Source organism: Daucus carota, chromosome 1 (genome assembly GCF_001625215.2).
Source record: "Daucus carota subsp. sativus chromosome 1, DH1 v3.0, whole genome shotgun sequence".
Classification (NCBI taxonomy): domain Eukaryota; kingdom Viridiplantae; phylum Streptophyta; class Magnoliopsida; order Apiales; family Apiaceae; genus Daucus; species Daucus carota.
This window is the reverse complement of record NC_030381.2, coordinates 23,293,990-23,310,683: the sequence shown is the minus strand read 5'-3', so window position 1 is coordinate 23,310,683 and position 16,694 is coordinate 23,293,990. Positions and strand designations below refer to the sequence as shown.

The 16,694-nt window shown below is 37.0% G+C and overlaps 1 protein-coding gene across 1 annotated transcript; it reads right to left on the bottom strand.

The window, feature by feature from the left end:
* Positions 1–398: 398 nt before the first annotated feature.
* On the bottom strand, positions 399–12,704 carry LOC108203389 (uncharacterized). The gene is made up of 10 exons (XM_017372302.2): positions 11,197–12,704; positions 10,184–10,651; positions 9,786–10,087; positions 7,599–8,321; positions 7,243–7,521; positions 6,858–7,019; positions 5,804–6,733; positions 5,506–5,721; positions 3,426–3,686; positions 399–948 (listed from the first exon to the last, which is right to left on the bottom strand). Exons 1-10 carry the CDS (start codon positions 12,551–12,553, stop codon positions 574–576), a joined length of 5,073 nt encoding a protein of 1,690 aa, XP_017227791.1. The 5' UTR covers positions 12,554–12,704; the 3' UTR covers positions 399–573.
* Positions 12,705–16,694: the final 3,990 nt, after the last annotated feature.

Genomic DNA, 16,694 nt, shown 5'->3' with positions numbered 1-16,694 from the left:
TGGATAGTATATTGCAATAATGGAGTCCACTAAATTAGGTCAGAGAACAGGACAGTTCTTATTGCCAGTGGTAGAGACAGTCTTGTTGACGGCGGGATTTGGGATGCTATACCGCCTCTTCAGGGTGCATAATTCCCATCATCAACTATATCTGTTTGGGTTAGGAACTCGGAATCCTATTTAATTTAACCAGAAAAAGGTCAAAATCAACTTTCCTGATTTAACTCTACTATTTTAGTATCAAATAAACCTAACGTTGCAAACTTTTACACCTCTTGCTAATTATTTTTATTATAAATTAAACTAATTGAATAACCAAAGAAGAAGATTAAAAGAGAGTATTGGCTGGTTTCAAAAAAAAAAGAGTATTGGCAAAGATAATTAAATAAAAAAATAGGTAAGCAAAACTTTCCTAAATACCTTTCATTGATGATATATGGGGGGGTCAGCGTAAGTAGTGCATTAAACTGTTACAGGTTGTGCGTTTTCTTCCTATTATTTCTTTCCTCGGCGTTCTCTAACAAAACTACTAGCCAAAAATGCCAACATATTTCACTCTGAGGCTTCAAAGGCTCAAGAATTTTTGAACCAAGGCCCAACAGCACCGTTTACGTGCCCATTGCCATGAATTCTAGCACCATTTACATGCCCATTGCTGTGGATACCAGCACCGTTTGAGATGTGAGAGGGGGTTAGTCCAGTCATGGGAGACAGAGCAGAAGCGTACAGCCCATGGGAGTGCTGGAGAGTGTGAGGGCTTACAAGTGGACTGCCAGCTGGACTACCATTGCGCTGTTGGAGGACACGTATCTGTCTAAGTCCTTCTTCATGAATACGAGAGATCGTGTCCAACTCCTTCATTGATAGAGCTTCCAGACCTGCACCATATAGAGGGGCATGTCTTGACATCTCCTCCTGAAGTGAAGACTCGAGGGTGTGGATATATTGCTGCAAAGATGGTCAGACGGTCATATTAATTACTTATAGTACACGGTGCCCGTAAACCAGCTATAAGAAAAAGTAACAACTTTAAGCACATCTTTATAATGCTAGATCGACAAAGGCAAACCAGTAAAACTTTCTTTGAAGAACCAAAATCCCATATATATTAAATTCTTATGACCAAAAGTTCTGGCTTCCTAGAAAGTACAGATCCGGATCCAGGAATTCAGGTTGGCCGCATCGAAGTGGAGGATTCGACCAAAGTGAAATGTAAAGATCCACAAACAACTCTATATAAAGTAGATCTACTGTATTACCCATACCTATGTTACTCGGACTCGGGTACGGAGTGTCGGACGCGACACATATCCGAGTGTCGGACTTAGGAACTTTGAAAATTGGGACACGGGGACACTGTCCTACTTTTGGACAGGGGTACGAAAGACAAATTGTAGTATACTAATAAAGAAGTATAGCAAGTTAGACATCTTAACAAAAAGTAACAATAAAACTCAAATTAGACATGATTTTGTCTAGGATTCTGCAAATTAGGCGTCTTCTGTACTTTAATCCCATTCTTGCTTCTTTCTTTTTTCTCACAAAGTTCTTTTGAATTGTAAGTTTGGCTCGTATTTGATTTTTAAATTGGTCAAAGTATCCACATTTAGTCAAAGGATCCGCATGAAATGACGTGTCCGAGTGTCCGACACGGGTATGGCAACCTAAATAGAAGAGTTGGAGTAACATTGACCCATACAAGCAAAATAACTTCACAACCAAAGGAATGGAATCATACTAAACCACATAATTTCACATCCAATAAAGAGGAATCGTTCATAAGCACATATTTTAGTTGCCAATAGGAACACGGGTATGGCAACCTAAATAGAAGAGTTGGAGTAACATTGACCCATACAAGCAAAATAACTTCACAACCAAAGGAATGGAATCATACTAAACCACATAATTTCACATCCAATAGAGAGGAATTGTTCATAAGCACATAGTTTAGTTGCCAATAGGAATTTAACAAGCTAAATTTACATATACAACTTTTGAACTAACGTCTGCCTGTATTAAAAGTATGAATTACTCCTGTATAAGTTAGTAATGCACATAATTGTGACTAGGAAAAGACAATATATAATATATTCAGTAACATGCCCTCCGAATTCATTGAAACCTACTTTGTTCTTGCTTTTGAAATAATCAAACATACTTCTTTACACGAAAGGCAGGCTACATGCAGAGTAAAATATCTTTCTTATTGTGCTGAATCTGAGACTTTGTTTCTATGTATAAAGGTTTAGGATGCTTTGTTATTTTAGAATTATGTTTCAGTAAGTGAAGATTTGTTGTTTTCTCTTAATTAATGCGTGAAATTTAATGACAGTCTCTGTGCCAATGAATATAATAACAAAATTTATAACTGAAACTAAGTAGTTTAGAGGGCGAACCTAATACCTAAAGCATTTTTATAAAAGTTGAATCCTGAAATCTCCAAGTCAGTAATATGATTGTATATCAATATTGCAAAATTTTCAACAACTAAATAAATATGTCACTTTACCCACTTTTTACCCGCGCTACGCGTGCGGGATTAAGAGTACTCATTCAGAGTATATAAACAAAAAATACATTAAGAGAATCAACTAAGTATATTGAATATATGGTTAAAACAATTAAGAGTTTATTGAATATATGGTTGGAACAATTAAATAAATGAGGTAGACGAGTAAGAAATATAATATATATCTGACTTCACCATACCAGTGGGAGAATCAACTAATCAAAACTATAATGCTAAATTTTGCAAGATCAATAGACTTTGGAACTAAAAAAAATATTTTAGGATCTTGTCTTATCATATCATAGTATGTTATGGTCATGGCAGTCGAGAGGGAGTCGGGATGGCAACGGGTCGGATCGGGTCGGGTTTCTTGAGATCCAGACCCGATTCATTATATTTCGGTTCGGGTCCGGGTCCGGATATCTAAAATGAAGAACCAAATCTGATCCGTCCGGTTTTTTCGGATTTCGGTTCGGATTCAGGTTTAATTCGAATACTTACAAAAATAAAATTATATAAAAATTATATATCTACAAAAAATGTGATGATTGATTTTTTTAAAATTTTAGGAATATAAAAAGGGCTTCACAGGTTACATTTAGTACAATAAACATGTGAAATATGTTGATTTAATTGTATACAATCGTTCAACTTATCATTTATATTTTTATTATATTTGATTATTTAATACACAATAATTAAGAAAAATAAAATATTGACGAAATGAATGTAAATTATGTATTGCGCATATAAAATTAAGTAAAATGTTAATATACCTGCGTAATAATTCATACAATTTTCAATATATATACTTTACATTTAACATATAGCACACATAAATAATATTTTTTATCGGGTTTCGGGTTTGTACGAAAAAGAGTTAAATTTAATTAAATTAATTATAACTTATTACCTGGCAAGCCTGCAATTTAGATTCCATCCCATCAATATATGTTTCACATCGAGCGACTTGTGCTTCTTTCTCACGCTTTTCCCCTTCAGTCTGCCCAACTGTTTGTGTCAGCCGTCGAACTTCATCCTCCAGTGACTTTCGAAGTTCTTCTCGAGTTACATTCTCTGTGGCATAACGTTTCAGCTCATCGTCAAATCGTTTCCGAGCTGCTTCAGTACTTCTCAGCCTTTCTGCCAGGACGTTTTTCTCCTTTGTTACTCTCTGAAACATTTAATAATTAAAAAATCGTCAAAAACAAGCCACTCTTACATCTATAGAATAACTGCATCAGGACTTCAAGGAATAATCAAAACCGCAAAAGAACAGATCAACATATCTGTACAGATATACTTGTGTCATGATTAAATATGCATTAACTTTGTTGTGAACCTGTGATTGCTGTTATATTGCTATAATAAATTATGGTACTTACATGGGATGCATATGTCACTTCTTCTCTTGGTCCTATAGATATTGGATTATTTTTAATTGATCCAAACTTGTAGTAAAAAACATGGATCATGGTGGCAAAACATTAACCTTTAAATGATTCCAAGTAGAGAGTATCATATAATATAGGGCTTACCATGTTGACTGCTATGACAGACTATATGCTTGTTTTTGTAGAATGAAAGAAACATCTACAACTCATAGGCACCTCTAGTATCTCACAGAGGGAAAAAGTGCTATTAGCCAGGACTAGAAATTTAGAATAAAATCAACTTTTAAATCCTAAAAAGGAACGATGTGCTGCAGTTTCCATATAGGAACTCAAGAACCACCCGCATTATTGAAAGAAAAACGCAAGGTGATAGGTCTTTTGTTAGTTACTCAGGAGTTAAAAGGACAAGCAGTTGCCTTATTAAGCATAGGCATTGGTGTTAAAACTATATATATACAAAAACACATGTGTCGATATATAGTTAACTATAAACTAAGACTCTAAGAGCTTAAGTAAGAAAAAAGAAAAAAGTTATCACATAACAGTTCTTCCCAAAACAAAGCAACTTTTGTGTCCCGTGTAATCATCTCAGCACATGTAAAAAAGGAATATAAAGCATATCGTGTTTACCTCAGCAAAGCACCATTAATGTTAATAACAAAGTCACTGTTCTTATATATAGGCACTGACAATAGCTTGGGATGTTGGAGTGAGTATATAACATTATTTCTTCTTTGTTTTAGGCATGCGCCAAGGGAGCCATTACACATAGCATTTGACAAATTAAAGTATGAAGACATTTCCATGTCCACAAGAAGAATATCACGCCAACACTTAGAACCACGCACGCACATAAAGGAGATTGTTCATGAAGCAAACAACCAAAATTCATGATATGCATCTTAAAAAGATGATGCTTCAATAACTTAAGCCCGAGTTAATTCAAGCCAATAGAAATTTAGGGTCCAGAGAGGAAAACACAGGAATTAGTAATCTGCTTTTCCTTCATGCAGTAGATTGCATCATCTGTTCCATATTACACACGACATAAGATGAGGTTCTAAATAAGTTGCAGCTTTCACATTCTTCACTTTATAAAAGCATACTTGCACATTAATAGCATCTAGAGTCTGAATCCCGGGAATTCCCTGGATTGTAAATTGATTTGTTAAAAAAGAGAACATGCCCCATATCAAGGACAATATGCTATGAACTGAACAAGACACAGGGAGCACAAATGTGACTTTAAATTTCCTTTCGGATAAGTATGGGTTTGAAAATTATGCATCATTAGGCATTAATACGTCCCATCACTACGTTTGAAATTCTTAAAACATAACAATGCAATTATAGATGCTCACACTCCAAAACCCTTCGGACAACCCCACTGAAAAATACATATATGTGCATTTTCATCAAAATACAGTAAACAATGTGAAAACAGATGCATTACCTACTATGGTACTAGTAAACAAACACGTGACAACACAAAAAATAATTACAAAGCTCCCAACTTAAAGAGGATGGAAAATTGAAGTCTTAGACAACTGCGGCCAAAAAAGCATAAACTCCATGTTTAAGTAGGCGAAAAATATGTACCTTTAACTCATCGCGTTTCCGGGACTTCAACTGGGAAAGCTGTGTTTCTGCATCATGAAGACGGTCTTGAAGAACTTTCTTTTCTGCAGATAGTTTCCCTATTTCATCATCCTTTTCTGACCGTAGCCATTCAAGTTGATTTTCAAATTCTTGTATCTGTTCAGAGAATTCCTTCCTCTCTCGAGCAAAACGGTCAGCTTCAGCCTTCATGTCAGACTAACATAAATAAAGTTGTTGATTAAAAATTCTGATCAGAAATAATTGGCCTCATTCACAATACACCATAAATTGAAATTACCTTCAGACGGTTATTTGTAGCCTCATATTCACTCAGCCTTTGCGATAATACATCCTTCTCTTTCACCATACCTAATACCTCAGCTTTCCTTTCTTCACGGATATGAAGTATTTCATCTTCACTGGTACATAACTGATGCCAAAGAGCTGCCCTATCAACATTTGCAAGTTCAGCAACATCCCGCATCATGCTCAAAACTGGCCTAACTATTTCTTGTTCCTCAGAGACCAAAATTACTAAGATCTCCAAATCCAAATCTACATCACCACTACTATCTGTGGCACTTGTCACCCGGTCCACCAGCTTCTTCAAAATCCTCAGCTTGTAGGATTCATCAGCATACCACTTAAATAAAATTGTATAAAGCATCTTTACAAATGCTCTCACACGAGGATCCCTAGAGAGGGCCAATGTCTCAGCAAGACTAAGAACTAAAGTAAAATCGTCTTGTTGGGCTCTCAGTTGTTCGATAACTTCTCCCTCTACAATTACTTCAGAATTTTGAAAATTGTCAGCAACAAATTGGGACGTCAAATTTAATCTCCGAGCAAGGCGTCTTTCCAGGACCAAAGCTACAGACTCGGCCATAATTGACCCACGAGCTACAGCTCTCTCAAAACTTCGAGAAGCTTCAACTAAAAGACAAGGAACGGATAACATCTCTATAAGGATATAAATATCAGAAAAATTAGAGGTTGCTGTAGCACGGAAAGCTTGTTCCTCTGGTGCATTTAATCCATCGCCAGAGGAATTCTCTCCGAATAGGAAAAGCCCACAGCTCATTGTTGAACAATCATCATCACAATCAATATCCTTAAGGATAGCTTCTGCAATATCGGCACAACTATTTACTGTTCTACTTAAGTAATCCAGAACACATGGAGAGACTTCAACACCTAATGTTTTTAGTCTTCTCCGAACAGAACGGACCTACATGCAAAGAAGACAAAAGTTCTACCTTGTAAGAAAAGCAACAAAGAACCAAAAGGAATACAAATTATGCAGCATATTTAAAACAGTTTAAATATTGTTTTGGAAATATGTTGATACATACAGCTTCTGGAAGATGTTGGCAATGCAATGCAGCTTTAAATATGAAATCCACAGTAACTGCAAGGGGTTCATTGTTTGAATCAGCCAAAAGTTCAAAGGATTGAGACAGGACACGCTCCCAAACTTCACTGCTACATTCCAACTGGCTAAGAGCACCAAAAACCTGAAAGATTTATTGTTAAGATTTTGCCATAATATCATCCTTGGAAAAAAGAAGTGATGAAACACGAAAATTAAATGGTGGCCTGTTGGGAATGATCGACTCAGAAATTAATCCTTTTTAAGAAAAAAAATTGTAAACAAATATATCCATATTATCATAAGATGATATTGCATTACAAGAGTCTTGAAACAAATTTTAGCGAAGGGTAGTCAAGATTTATTACAGGCAATCGCAGTGCGGGCTCTGCATCTACTTTTTGAAGTCTATCTAGAAGTGCACAAGCAGCAAGAGGATGCTCTGACTGCTCAACTAGTTTAGGGACTAAAGCAACTAGATCTGACTGCAGATGCTTAGGTGCTTTATCCAAAATAAGAGCAATCTTCTGTGCAGATTGTGGTCTTCGTCTTGGCTCAGGGCAACCTTGCGGAACCACTCCATCTAGTGCCCGCAATGAGTTCACAATCAATCCCAAGAGCTCCTCAGACTGTTCTGGCCACTTTGTCTGAGGAAATAATCTACATGATCAGTAACAGAAATTTTATACAAACTTGTTACATATACACCATGTAGCAATCTTACCTTTGAGCGACCAGAAGCATGGGCAGAACCAGCAGCACACGTTTCTGGTGGACAAATAGGCTGTCCAGGAACAGATTTCACAGGTGTGTCAATATTATACATATCTGAGCTTTGTACGGCCGATGAGTGCATGTTTTCTTCCATCGCAACATCTAACCTGTCATTCACATGAAGATGAGCAGTCTCCACCGCTCCTGTGCCCTTATCTGAGTCATGTAGTGTAGTAGCTTCACTGTCATCTGGAGAAGGTTTGGCAGTTACATCTGAGGAATTATCATTTGAACTAGCTTCTGAAGGTTGGCAACACTCAACCATAATGTCCAGAAGCAAATCAATAATTGCCTGTTGCAAGACTTTAACTCCCATCAACAAGTTCATCAGACTAGGAGAAGATTCATCATTTTTCGTCAACTCCTTCACATCATTACTACCAGAAAGCTTAGTTGGAAGAAGCAAGCGCTTTACTTTAGCGGGATCATCAAGATAAACGCGGAGTCCAGTCAAAAACCCAGCTATGGCACCCGCATCCATGAGAAGCTTTTCTCTCAGTGTGACCTGTGGCTGAGAAGGATTATCTCCATATGTAAGGTGAAAACCGGCTCTAGAAAGAAGATTCCTGAAGATATCTTCTTCATCCCCACTAATTCCCTCACTGTCCTCAGAATCAACAAGTTCATCCGGGTCTGTCGTCAGAGCATCTTGATCATCCTCGGAAGCAAATACCTAAAATAACGAATACCAAGTTCTCAACAAAATTTTTGGTAGGTCATTTATATTTTAGTTTCTACCACACAATCAAACTCTGATAATATTATGATGTTAAATATATATATTCTTTTAAATGATATTCTATATATATTTGTAATAAAACTCTGTCAAAATGGGTAATTATCTTGTACAACACTTCTGACATGTTTCTCATATTCCCTCACCCCTATCCTATAACATCCAATATATGCAATTGCAATCACAGGCACTTGCGTGATTGCAAGAACAGACAAAAAGTATGGAGGTGCAACTAAAATGACAATCTTAATATTATTCAGCTAAAAAATGTATGAAATTGTCATATTCAGGTATGCATTGCCACATAAACGAATCCTAGCTATATTAGTCAATCACAGCCATTGCTTAAAATTATTATACTAACTTTATCATTATATCATTCCTCTCATACACAAGATTCAGGATCCTGTTAGTCAAAGAATAAATTTTGATGTATTTCACAGGAAGTAATCTTGAATATTAAGTTCAAATGATATAATAACTTTTTAGTTGCAACTTTCCGTACTACAGACGATTTAGAAAACCCTTCTAGTAACCACCATTTCCCTTAGCCTAGTTAAAATTTTTGTATCATCAAACAAGTGATACAAACACACCTGAAAATCCCATCCTAATCACAACCAATTCTTTCCTGCTTCAATTCAGCCTGAAGTGCCAAACCCCCAAAATTCACTTATATTGTAACAGTAATAGTTTTATTTTCTAGAAATTTATAAGATGAACAGATTGATAAAAAGGTTCAAAACTGCCAATATGCTGTGGTCACGCTTGTCAAAATTCCACCAGCCAAATTTTGGAGCACACTTTTTATCGTAACTGCTCTTCCATATCTTTTGGATGTAGATTTCTTTCAATGGAGCAATTGGAAATATTCACTAATTTTTTTATTTAGAGTGTTACTTTTTTATAACGATGGCTTCACCTTAAATCTACAAGTTCACATAGTAAAACAATGAACAATATCAACATCAACATTTAATATTAATATGAAATAAAAAAAACAACTAACACATATATTGTCCATAAATCACATTCTGTTGTTGTCATCACGAAGCTTCATACCAATAAAATATAGTAGTGAAGGTATTACAAAAAGAGATTAAACTCTCCACAAATCTTTTGATCCAGAATTACCACCTTTAGGGAAATTTATACTCAAGACTTTTACGGGGAGTAGGAGGCACAAGGCGATGGTACTCATTCCAAATTCTTTTTTTAGTCTTTCCAGGCCTTGCTTCGTAAATTAATAAGTGTTTTTTTCGGTCCCAATTGACTAGAAATATTCAATTGCCAACTTCATTGCTAAATTAGAGTCACAATGATATATGGAATAACTTGGGAATTGTTTAGGCATGGTTACATAACAAAAAGATAGAAGTAATAGTATTTACTTATACTAACCTCTAGATCAGAAAATTCGAACCAAGGGCAGCAATCCAATATTTCACAGACAAAGACAACTGAGTCACGTACAATAAATCCGACATCTGCTTCCAACATATCAGCAACCTTCATAAACTGGAGAACAGAATTATTCCATGTCTTTGTACAAATTGAAGACTCTTTCCACACAGTCTTGGTGGGATTCTTTTGATTCAATATAGCCATTCTATATCTAACCCAGAAGTTCTTGTCAGGATCACTGGCAACAGACTGATCGCTCTCTAAATATATGCATATGGTGTCAAAGGACTCATAAACTCCTGCACAACCAAAAGAGATCTCACCCTATGAAAAGCCTCTTGATAAATTAGTGGCAAAAATGCACAGAGGACGATGTGGGAAAAAGGAAAACATACCAATACGGAGCTCACATCCACCAGCTTCAAAGAATTTGCTGAAAATTTTCCTGGTTTCCATTATTTCCTTGAAGGATAGAAAGTTCTCAACCTTCCATGTAAATGTCCTTTTTTCCACTTTATCTGTTTGACAATCACTAGTCGACTCAGATTCCTGATCAGTAAAATCATGAATTATGGATGTTTCTTTCAGTATTAGAACTTCAGCAGAGAATATAACAGTATCATTGACAAGAAACCCGGAATCTTGATCAAATAGACTGGTGAGCGTTACAAACTCGCGCCAACCCCAATCCTTGGCAGCTTTAGAGTATCGGTTCTGAGATTCTTTTGTTACAGACTTATCCTCCATCTTCTGGTTCACAACCGATAGACGATGGCTCACAAAACAACTCCAATCACTGGAAGTATTTCGAGAATCTGTGACTTCAAGGAATACAGAAAGGTGACAGGGTGGCTGAGACTGCCCTGGTACCATGAACAGAATTTGATAATCATCAGTCTCATATACCACGATAAATGCTAAGCAAGTTATAATATTCACAGCAATTAAATATAAGATTCATATTTACGATTATATTATCCTAGTCTATCTCTCCCTGAATTTCATATGGCATGACTTCTAAAGTCTAAACAACATTTTGTATCTTGGTTAGATTGCGGGAAACATCATCCTGAACGAACTAGTGTGGAGAAAGCAAGTTATGCCCTCTAAGTTGCTACAAGCTGAAGATATAATTTTGTATCAATGTTGAAGTACTTGATTAATTACTTAAACAACTGTAGCTATTTCAAACTTAAAACATCACAAAAAATGAGCAAATACAGTCTTACTTACCATAACATTCAGATCATATATTGCCTATACAAATATAGGTGCATGCTCAATTCTTTAGCCATATTACTAACATAATCAATACATATTTTATTAGTCCGCAGATACTGTAAGCCTTGAGTTCTTACTAGCATGTGCATCAATAGAAACAAATTGAAGCACGAGTAACATTTAATACCTCTAGGATACACAATAAGACGGCAATCCCGATTTCCAATTTGAAATCTCCTGCTCTTGATGCAAAGCCCAGTGATCTTTCTCTTCTTTAAAAGATCTTTTAGTCTAGTAAAATTCTCAATTTTCCAGGTAAATTTTCCGATATGACCATCAGACTTTCGCAGTCCACCTACAGTCCTCATCCCACTTAATGCCCCATTTTTTGAGAAGTTACTGAACTCCTTAATCACATGAAATGACGTACTAAAACTTGCTGTATCATCCACCAGAAAGCCTGAATCATTTCCAACAAAATCTGACATTTTCATGTAATCATTCCACCCCAAACTTGTATTATCCCCACTTTTGTTATCACCAGCAAATCTCCCATAAGAGTCCCTATGTAGATGATTCAACCCTGGCTTTTGATTCAACACCGACATCCGAAACAAACACCAACAACTCCTATCACTAACCACCGTCTTATCTGTATCCTTACTCTCCAAACACATGGACAAATAATCAACCCCATTCACCGTACTCTGATAAACACTTATCCGTAAATTACACTCTCCAGCCGGAAACACAGGGCTCATAATCTTCTGAGTCTTAATCATCTCCTTAAACAAACTAAAATTATGAACCTTCCACGAAAACTTCCCACTCAAAACATCGCCAACCGGACCCCCAACAGAACTCCCATTCAAACTCGACTGCCCATCAATATTATCCCGTGTAAAACTAACAGTCTCATTCAAAACAAGTATATCAGCAGTAACAACAACACAATCATTACTATTCAAAAACCCGGATTTAGGGTCCAAAACGGCCCCGGAAGGCGTAAAATCACACCAACCATGCGACTTCTTCTTACTGGAAAACCTATGCCAAGAATCCCTATGAATAGACTTGGAATCATCATTTAAATTAACAATCGTAAGACGATAACTAGCAAAACAATCCCATTTCGACGAAGAAGTACCTCTAGGATCCATAATCTGCAAATACAGACTAATATACCCCGGCAAAGCCTGCGAATCGCCTTTCGGATAAACCAAAAGCCTGCAATCATATCCCCCAACTTCAAAATACTTACTCCACAATGACCTAGCCTTAACCCTAGAAAAATTCGCGATACTCCATTTACACACCGCGCCGCCCCCGCCCTGGCGCCGCTCGATCGTAACCGATTCCTGGCAGGCAATCGCGAAGGTGTCGCGCGAGGTCGGCGCCGCCGCCGGAGACGAGTCGTCGACGGAAGGAGAAGGCTTTTCCGACGCCGAGGAAGAGGAAACCCTAATAAGCTGCGGCGGATGATTGTCGGAGGAGGTGGAGGAGACGGCTTCGGAGTGGTGGTGGTGATGATGTTGTTGCTTCATTGTGATTGTGATTTGATTGTGTATGTCAGTGAGATTGTGATTGTGATGATGTTGATGATGATGATTATGAGATGGTAAAATACATGTATATATAGGTGTGCGTGTAGTGATTTGTTTGATCGTTGATAGAACACAAGGTGAAGAAGGGAGGGGGGCTGAGTTAGTATGTGGTGAAGGAAGGGTAGCAATGAGGTATTTGGACAAGAGTTAGGAGCATGTTAGTTAATCTGCACATCCCCCTCCCTTTTTATCTTTTTTATTTATTGAGTGATTGACACTTTGCACCCCTTATGTTTAGGCGCTTTTTCGATTTGGTCTCAAACAATTTTTTTTGCCAGTATGCACCCTAAAGTTCGAAAAGCGCTTCGCTTTGCACCCCTTTAACCACTTTCCGTTTAATTGACCGTTAAAGTTAACAGATGTGCCCTTTTCACTTTGCACCCCACAATTTTAATTTTTTTTCATGACTATTTTGAAATATTTTTTTTCATGAATGTAAATATCAAAAATATTGAGAGACTTTAAGTATGGCAGTGGTTTCGAAAGCTTATGCGGAAAACCTCTGGCGGCCAAGACCTTTGAAAGGCATTGCAAATGAAAGCACGAAAATTAGAAGTTGCTCAGTAGAGTAAGGTTGCACAGAATAATGTAAAGATAATCTGAATATTACCTTCAAGGAAACACCTGCTAAGGAGAACTTCTCAATTTTATGTAGACTACCAGGGATTATAACCACATTGAATGTTTGCATCTCCTCAGAGCAATCTTCTAATAACATTAAAGAGTATTCTTCGAGGTTTTCTAACCCAGCTAGAGAATATTTGGAAGATAACTCATGGTGTACTTGAATCAGACGTTTAAGATTAGGAGCACAAAAGTTGTTAGGGAAAAGTCCTCTGCAAATTACCAAGGTCAACTTCTCAAGTACAGGGCAAAAGAAGATGCTTTGTCCAAAACTATAAGTAGCATCAACTAGCTCAAGATGAGTCAGATTAGCAAATCTTTCACATGAGGGTGTATAGGAAAACCAAACACTTAAAAGCCTTAAATGAGTCAGGTCTAGAAGAGAGAAATTATGTGCATTAGACTCTTCAAGGAGATTATAATAGTTATCCAGTGTAGGTTGCTTGGTACCATTCTTTGATAATAATGAAATCCACTGATCAATATAATCATGAACTATTTGAGTATCAGACTGATAACCTTGAGGTATGTCTAGTACTGAAAACTTGAGGATCGGACCTTTGTGGAGTAGGAGAACTTTATTTATCACACTAATAAATCTATACGCCTTCAGTCTTGTATCATCATTTTCAGTATATTTCTTCATCATGCTGTGAAATATCGATTCCAAATCAAAGATCAGATGTGAGATCCTAGTCCAACGATGCCTCCATGCTCTTGACAAGGCACTGGTTCTCACTGCGTCTTGTATTGGCAGAAAACATAGGGATAATTTCTCTTAAGTTCTGAGGCAACTCACTGATTATAACTTTCTTAACACCACCGACCTTTCTCCTACTAGATTGTGCCATCATCTTCTGCAATTAATAATTGCCAACCCCTTCAATTTATTAATTATTATATCCCAGTAGCATCATTTTAATCACACTAAATTCATGAACTAGGTTTAAGATCCACTAATATTCCATCATCAATTAGTGCATGCAGAAAATTCTTAAACATATTGAAAATATTTCAAAGGGCTTACATTCATGAAAAAAAATATTTCAAAATACTCATGAAAAAAAATTAAAATTTTGGGGTGCAAAGTGAAAAGGGTAGATCTGTTAACATTAACGGTCAATTAAACGGAGAGTGGTCAAAGGGGTGCAAAGCGAAGCGCTTTTCAAACTTTAGGTTGCATATTGTCAAAAAAAATTGTTTGAGACCAAATCGAAAAAGCGCCTAAACATAAGGGGTGCAAAGTGTCAATTACTCTTATTTATTTTACCTTCAAAACTCAAATTAAATATATAAATATCCCACAAATTAAATTAAATTAAATATATAAATACCCACAAATTTGCCTGATCCGTTTACCCATTAACCCGATAACCCATTAACTCAATTCAGTTTTTTTCTTATCTTCCACCTCTTAATTCAAATTTTGAATTCCAAACTTTGTCAAAATTAACTTCCATCGTATGGATCATCTCTGCGATATTCTACTATTAACATAGTTTTCTTTTTTTTTCAGCTAGCTATGGAAACTGACGAGAGTGATTCATCGGCACCGGGTACAGGTTTTTATGATTGTTGTGTACATCCAACTAGACTTGTATGCAGAGAGGCCATAGTATTAACCATATGATTCACAGGTCGCAAGCGACGTGGACGTGTCACAGCTCTCGACGAGTTCTTGCTTAACAGGGTTTCAAAGTTGCAGCAAAGGGGTGATCATGATTCACTTGAACCTCACAGTGCACATAGTGGTATGAGTGCTTTTATGATCAAACAGTTGTGGAGGTCAGCAATATTGTTGTTTAATGTTCATCAATTTTGTATTAGATTTGTCATCCACCACGAGGACTGCGCTAGGCACCGTTGATACTAACATATGTTTGAAAAAAAATCAATGAAACTAATATTGACGGCAAATCTATTAGTCCGAACGTCATATCGGATGGTATGGCCTGCTTTATCTACCAATTTATTTCCTAGACTCATTCATAATCACTAACACCAGGTTTATTATTTTTCCAAGTTTCATGTCTTACACCTAAATCAATTAATATACCTTTACATCAAGACAAAGAGAATCTTTAATTTGCAGGGAATCATCAAGGCATTCCAGGTTGGTAGAATTCACTGTTATGTCTTGTATATGGTTTGTTCACCGTTCGCTATTCCTGAACAATTATTTGGTTAACAGATTTTAGTCGCAAATACTGAGGACCGAGCATACAAACAATTCTTGATCGCAAGAATGAAAGGTTTTCCAATACATCATCCATTCAAAGTGGTAATGAATAATTTTTTCTACTTTACGACGTAATAGTACAGCATGATCATTAAAATGTTAACTTTTCCCTTACGTGCATTGTCGGACTCTTTTCTTCTTTGGATGTTTTAAATAGTTCTATTGCAGATTCTAGGAAGCATGGTCGTGGTCCAGGCGTCAACAAAGTCATCAGCCAGATGCAGAAAGAAAACCAACCTGCAAAAGAAAATCCACAAGGTAATATTGAATTGGTAACATATATGCATTGCTGTGAAGTTGTGTGTTATCGTAAACCACCGTTATCCACATCTGTAGGTACTAAACGTAGAGGGAGGGGACTTGGGGTTAAGACATTGGCAAAGCAAAGGCTTGCACAAGAGTCTCAATTTACACCAATCCAGGGAAGTTCGAAGATAATTTGTAAATTGTCCCTTACACTTTGCCCAACACAGTGCCTCTCTTTGCAACTATCATTTTGGGATAGTTATTGTTGTGCCATAAAATCTCCCTGGGCTTATTTTATAGCCCATCATATTATTTAGGCTTTATTTGGGTTTACTGGAGTCATCTGGTTAAAGATAATGGGCTTCACCATGGTTGGGTGAACCGTTGGAAGCACACAAAAGGGTATACGGACTTGCATTGGAAGCATAATGGAGGCTGCCATCAGAATGGGGTTGCACTTGAAGGCGCTTTAGGGGTTACCTCTGATAGGGGATACCGCTAAGTGCATCCTGGCTTGCAGTTGCAGGGCTGCAGTTACCGCCTGGGCAGAACGGCAGGCAGACTCCAAACAGGACTCTTCTTCCTTGTTTCTAGGAGGACGAATTGGAGGTGGATTGGGAGTATATCAGCTATCATTTATCTGCAAATTAAGGGATAAATACATCTATTATGGAGATAATTACAATCAAGGGGAAATAATTCATGAATATTCGGATATATATGCAAGATTAGGGCTTCAAGTGACCTACTTGGAGTGGGATACCGCTAGATAACTACAAAAGGTTGTTGTTTTATCCTAAACTAGAGGGGATAAGAGCTTATCTCTTCAGAGTCCTAAATCAAGAACTACATGGGCTTGATCCCTATAAATAGGGTATGTAGGCACCTTGCAAAGGGACGGATTCGGATTCATTTACTCACGAGTTCTACACTCTAAAGAGAGGCACGTGTAACCTTTGTGACGTACATTTC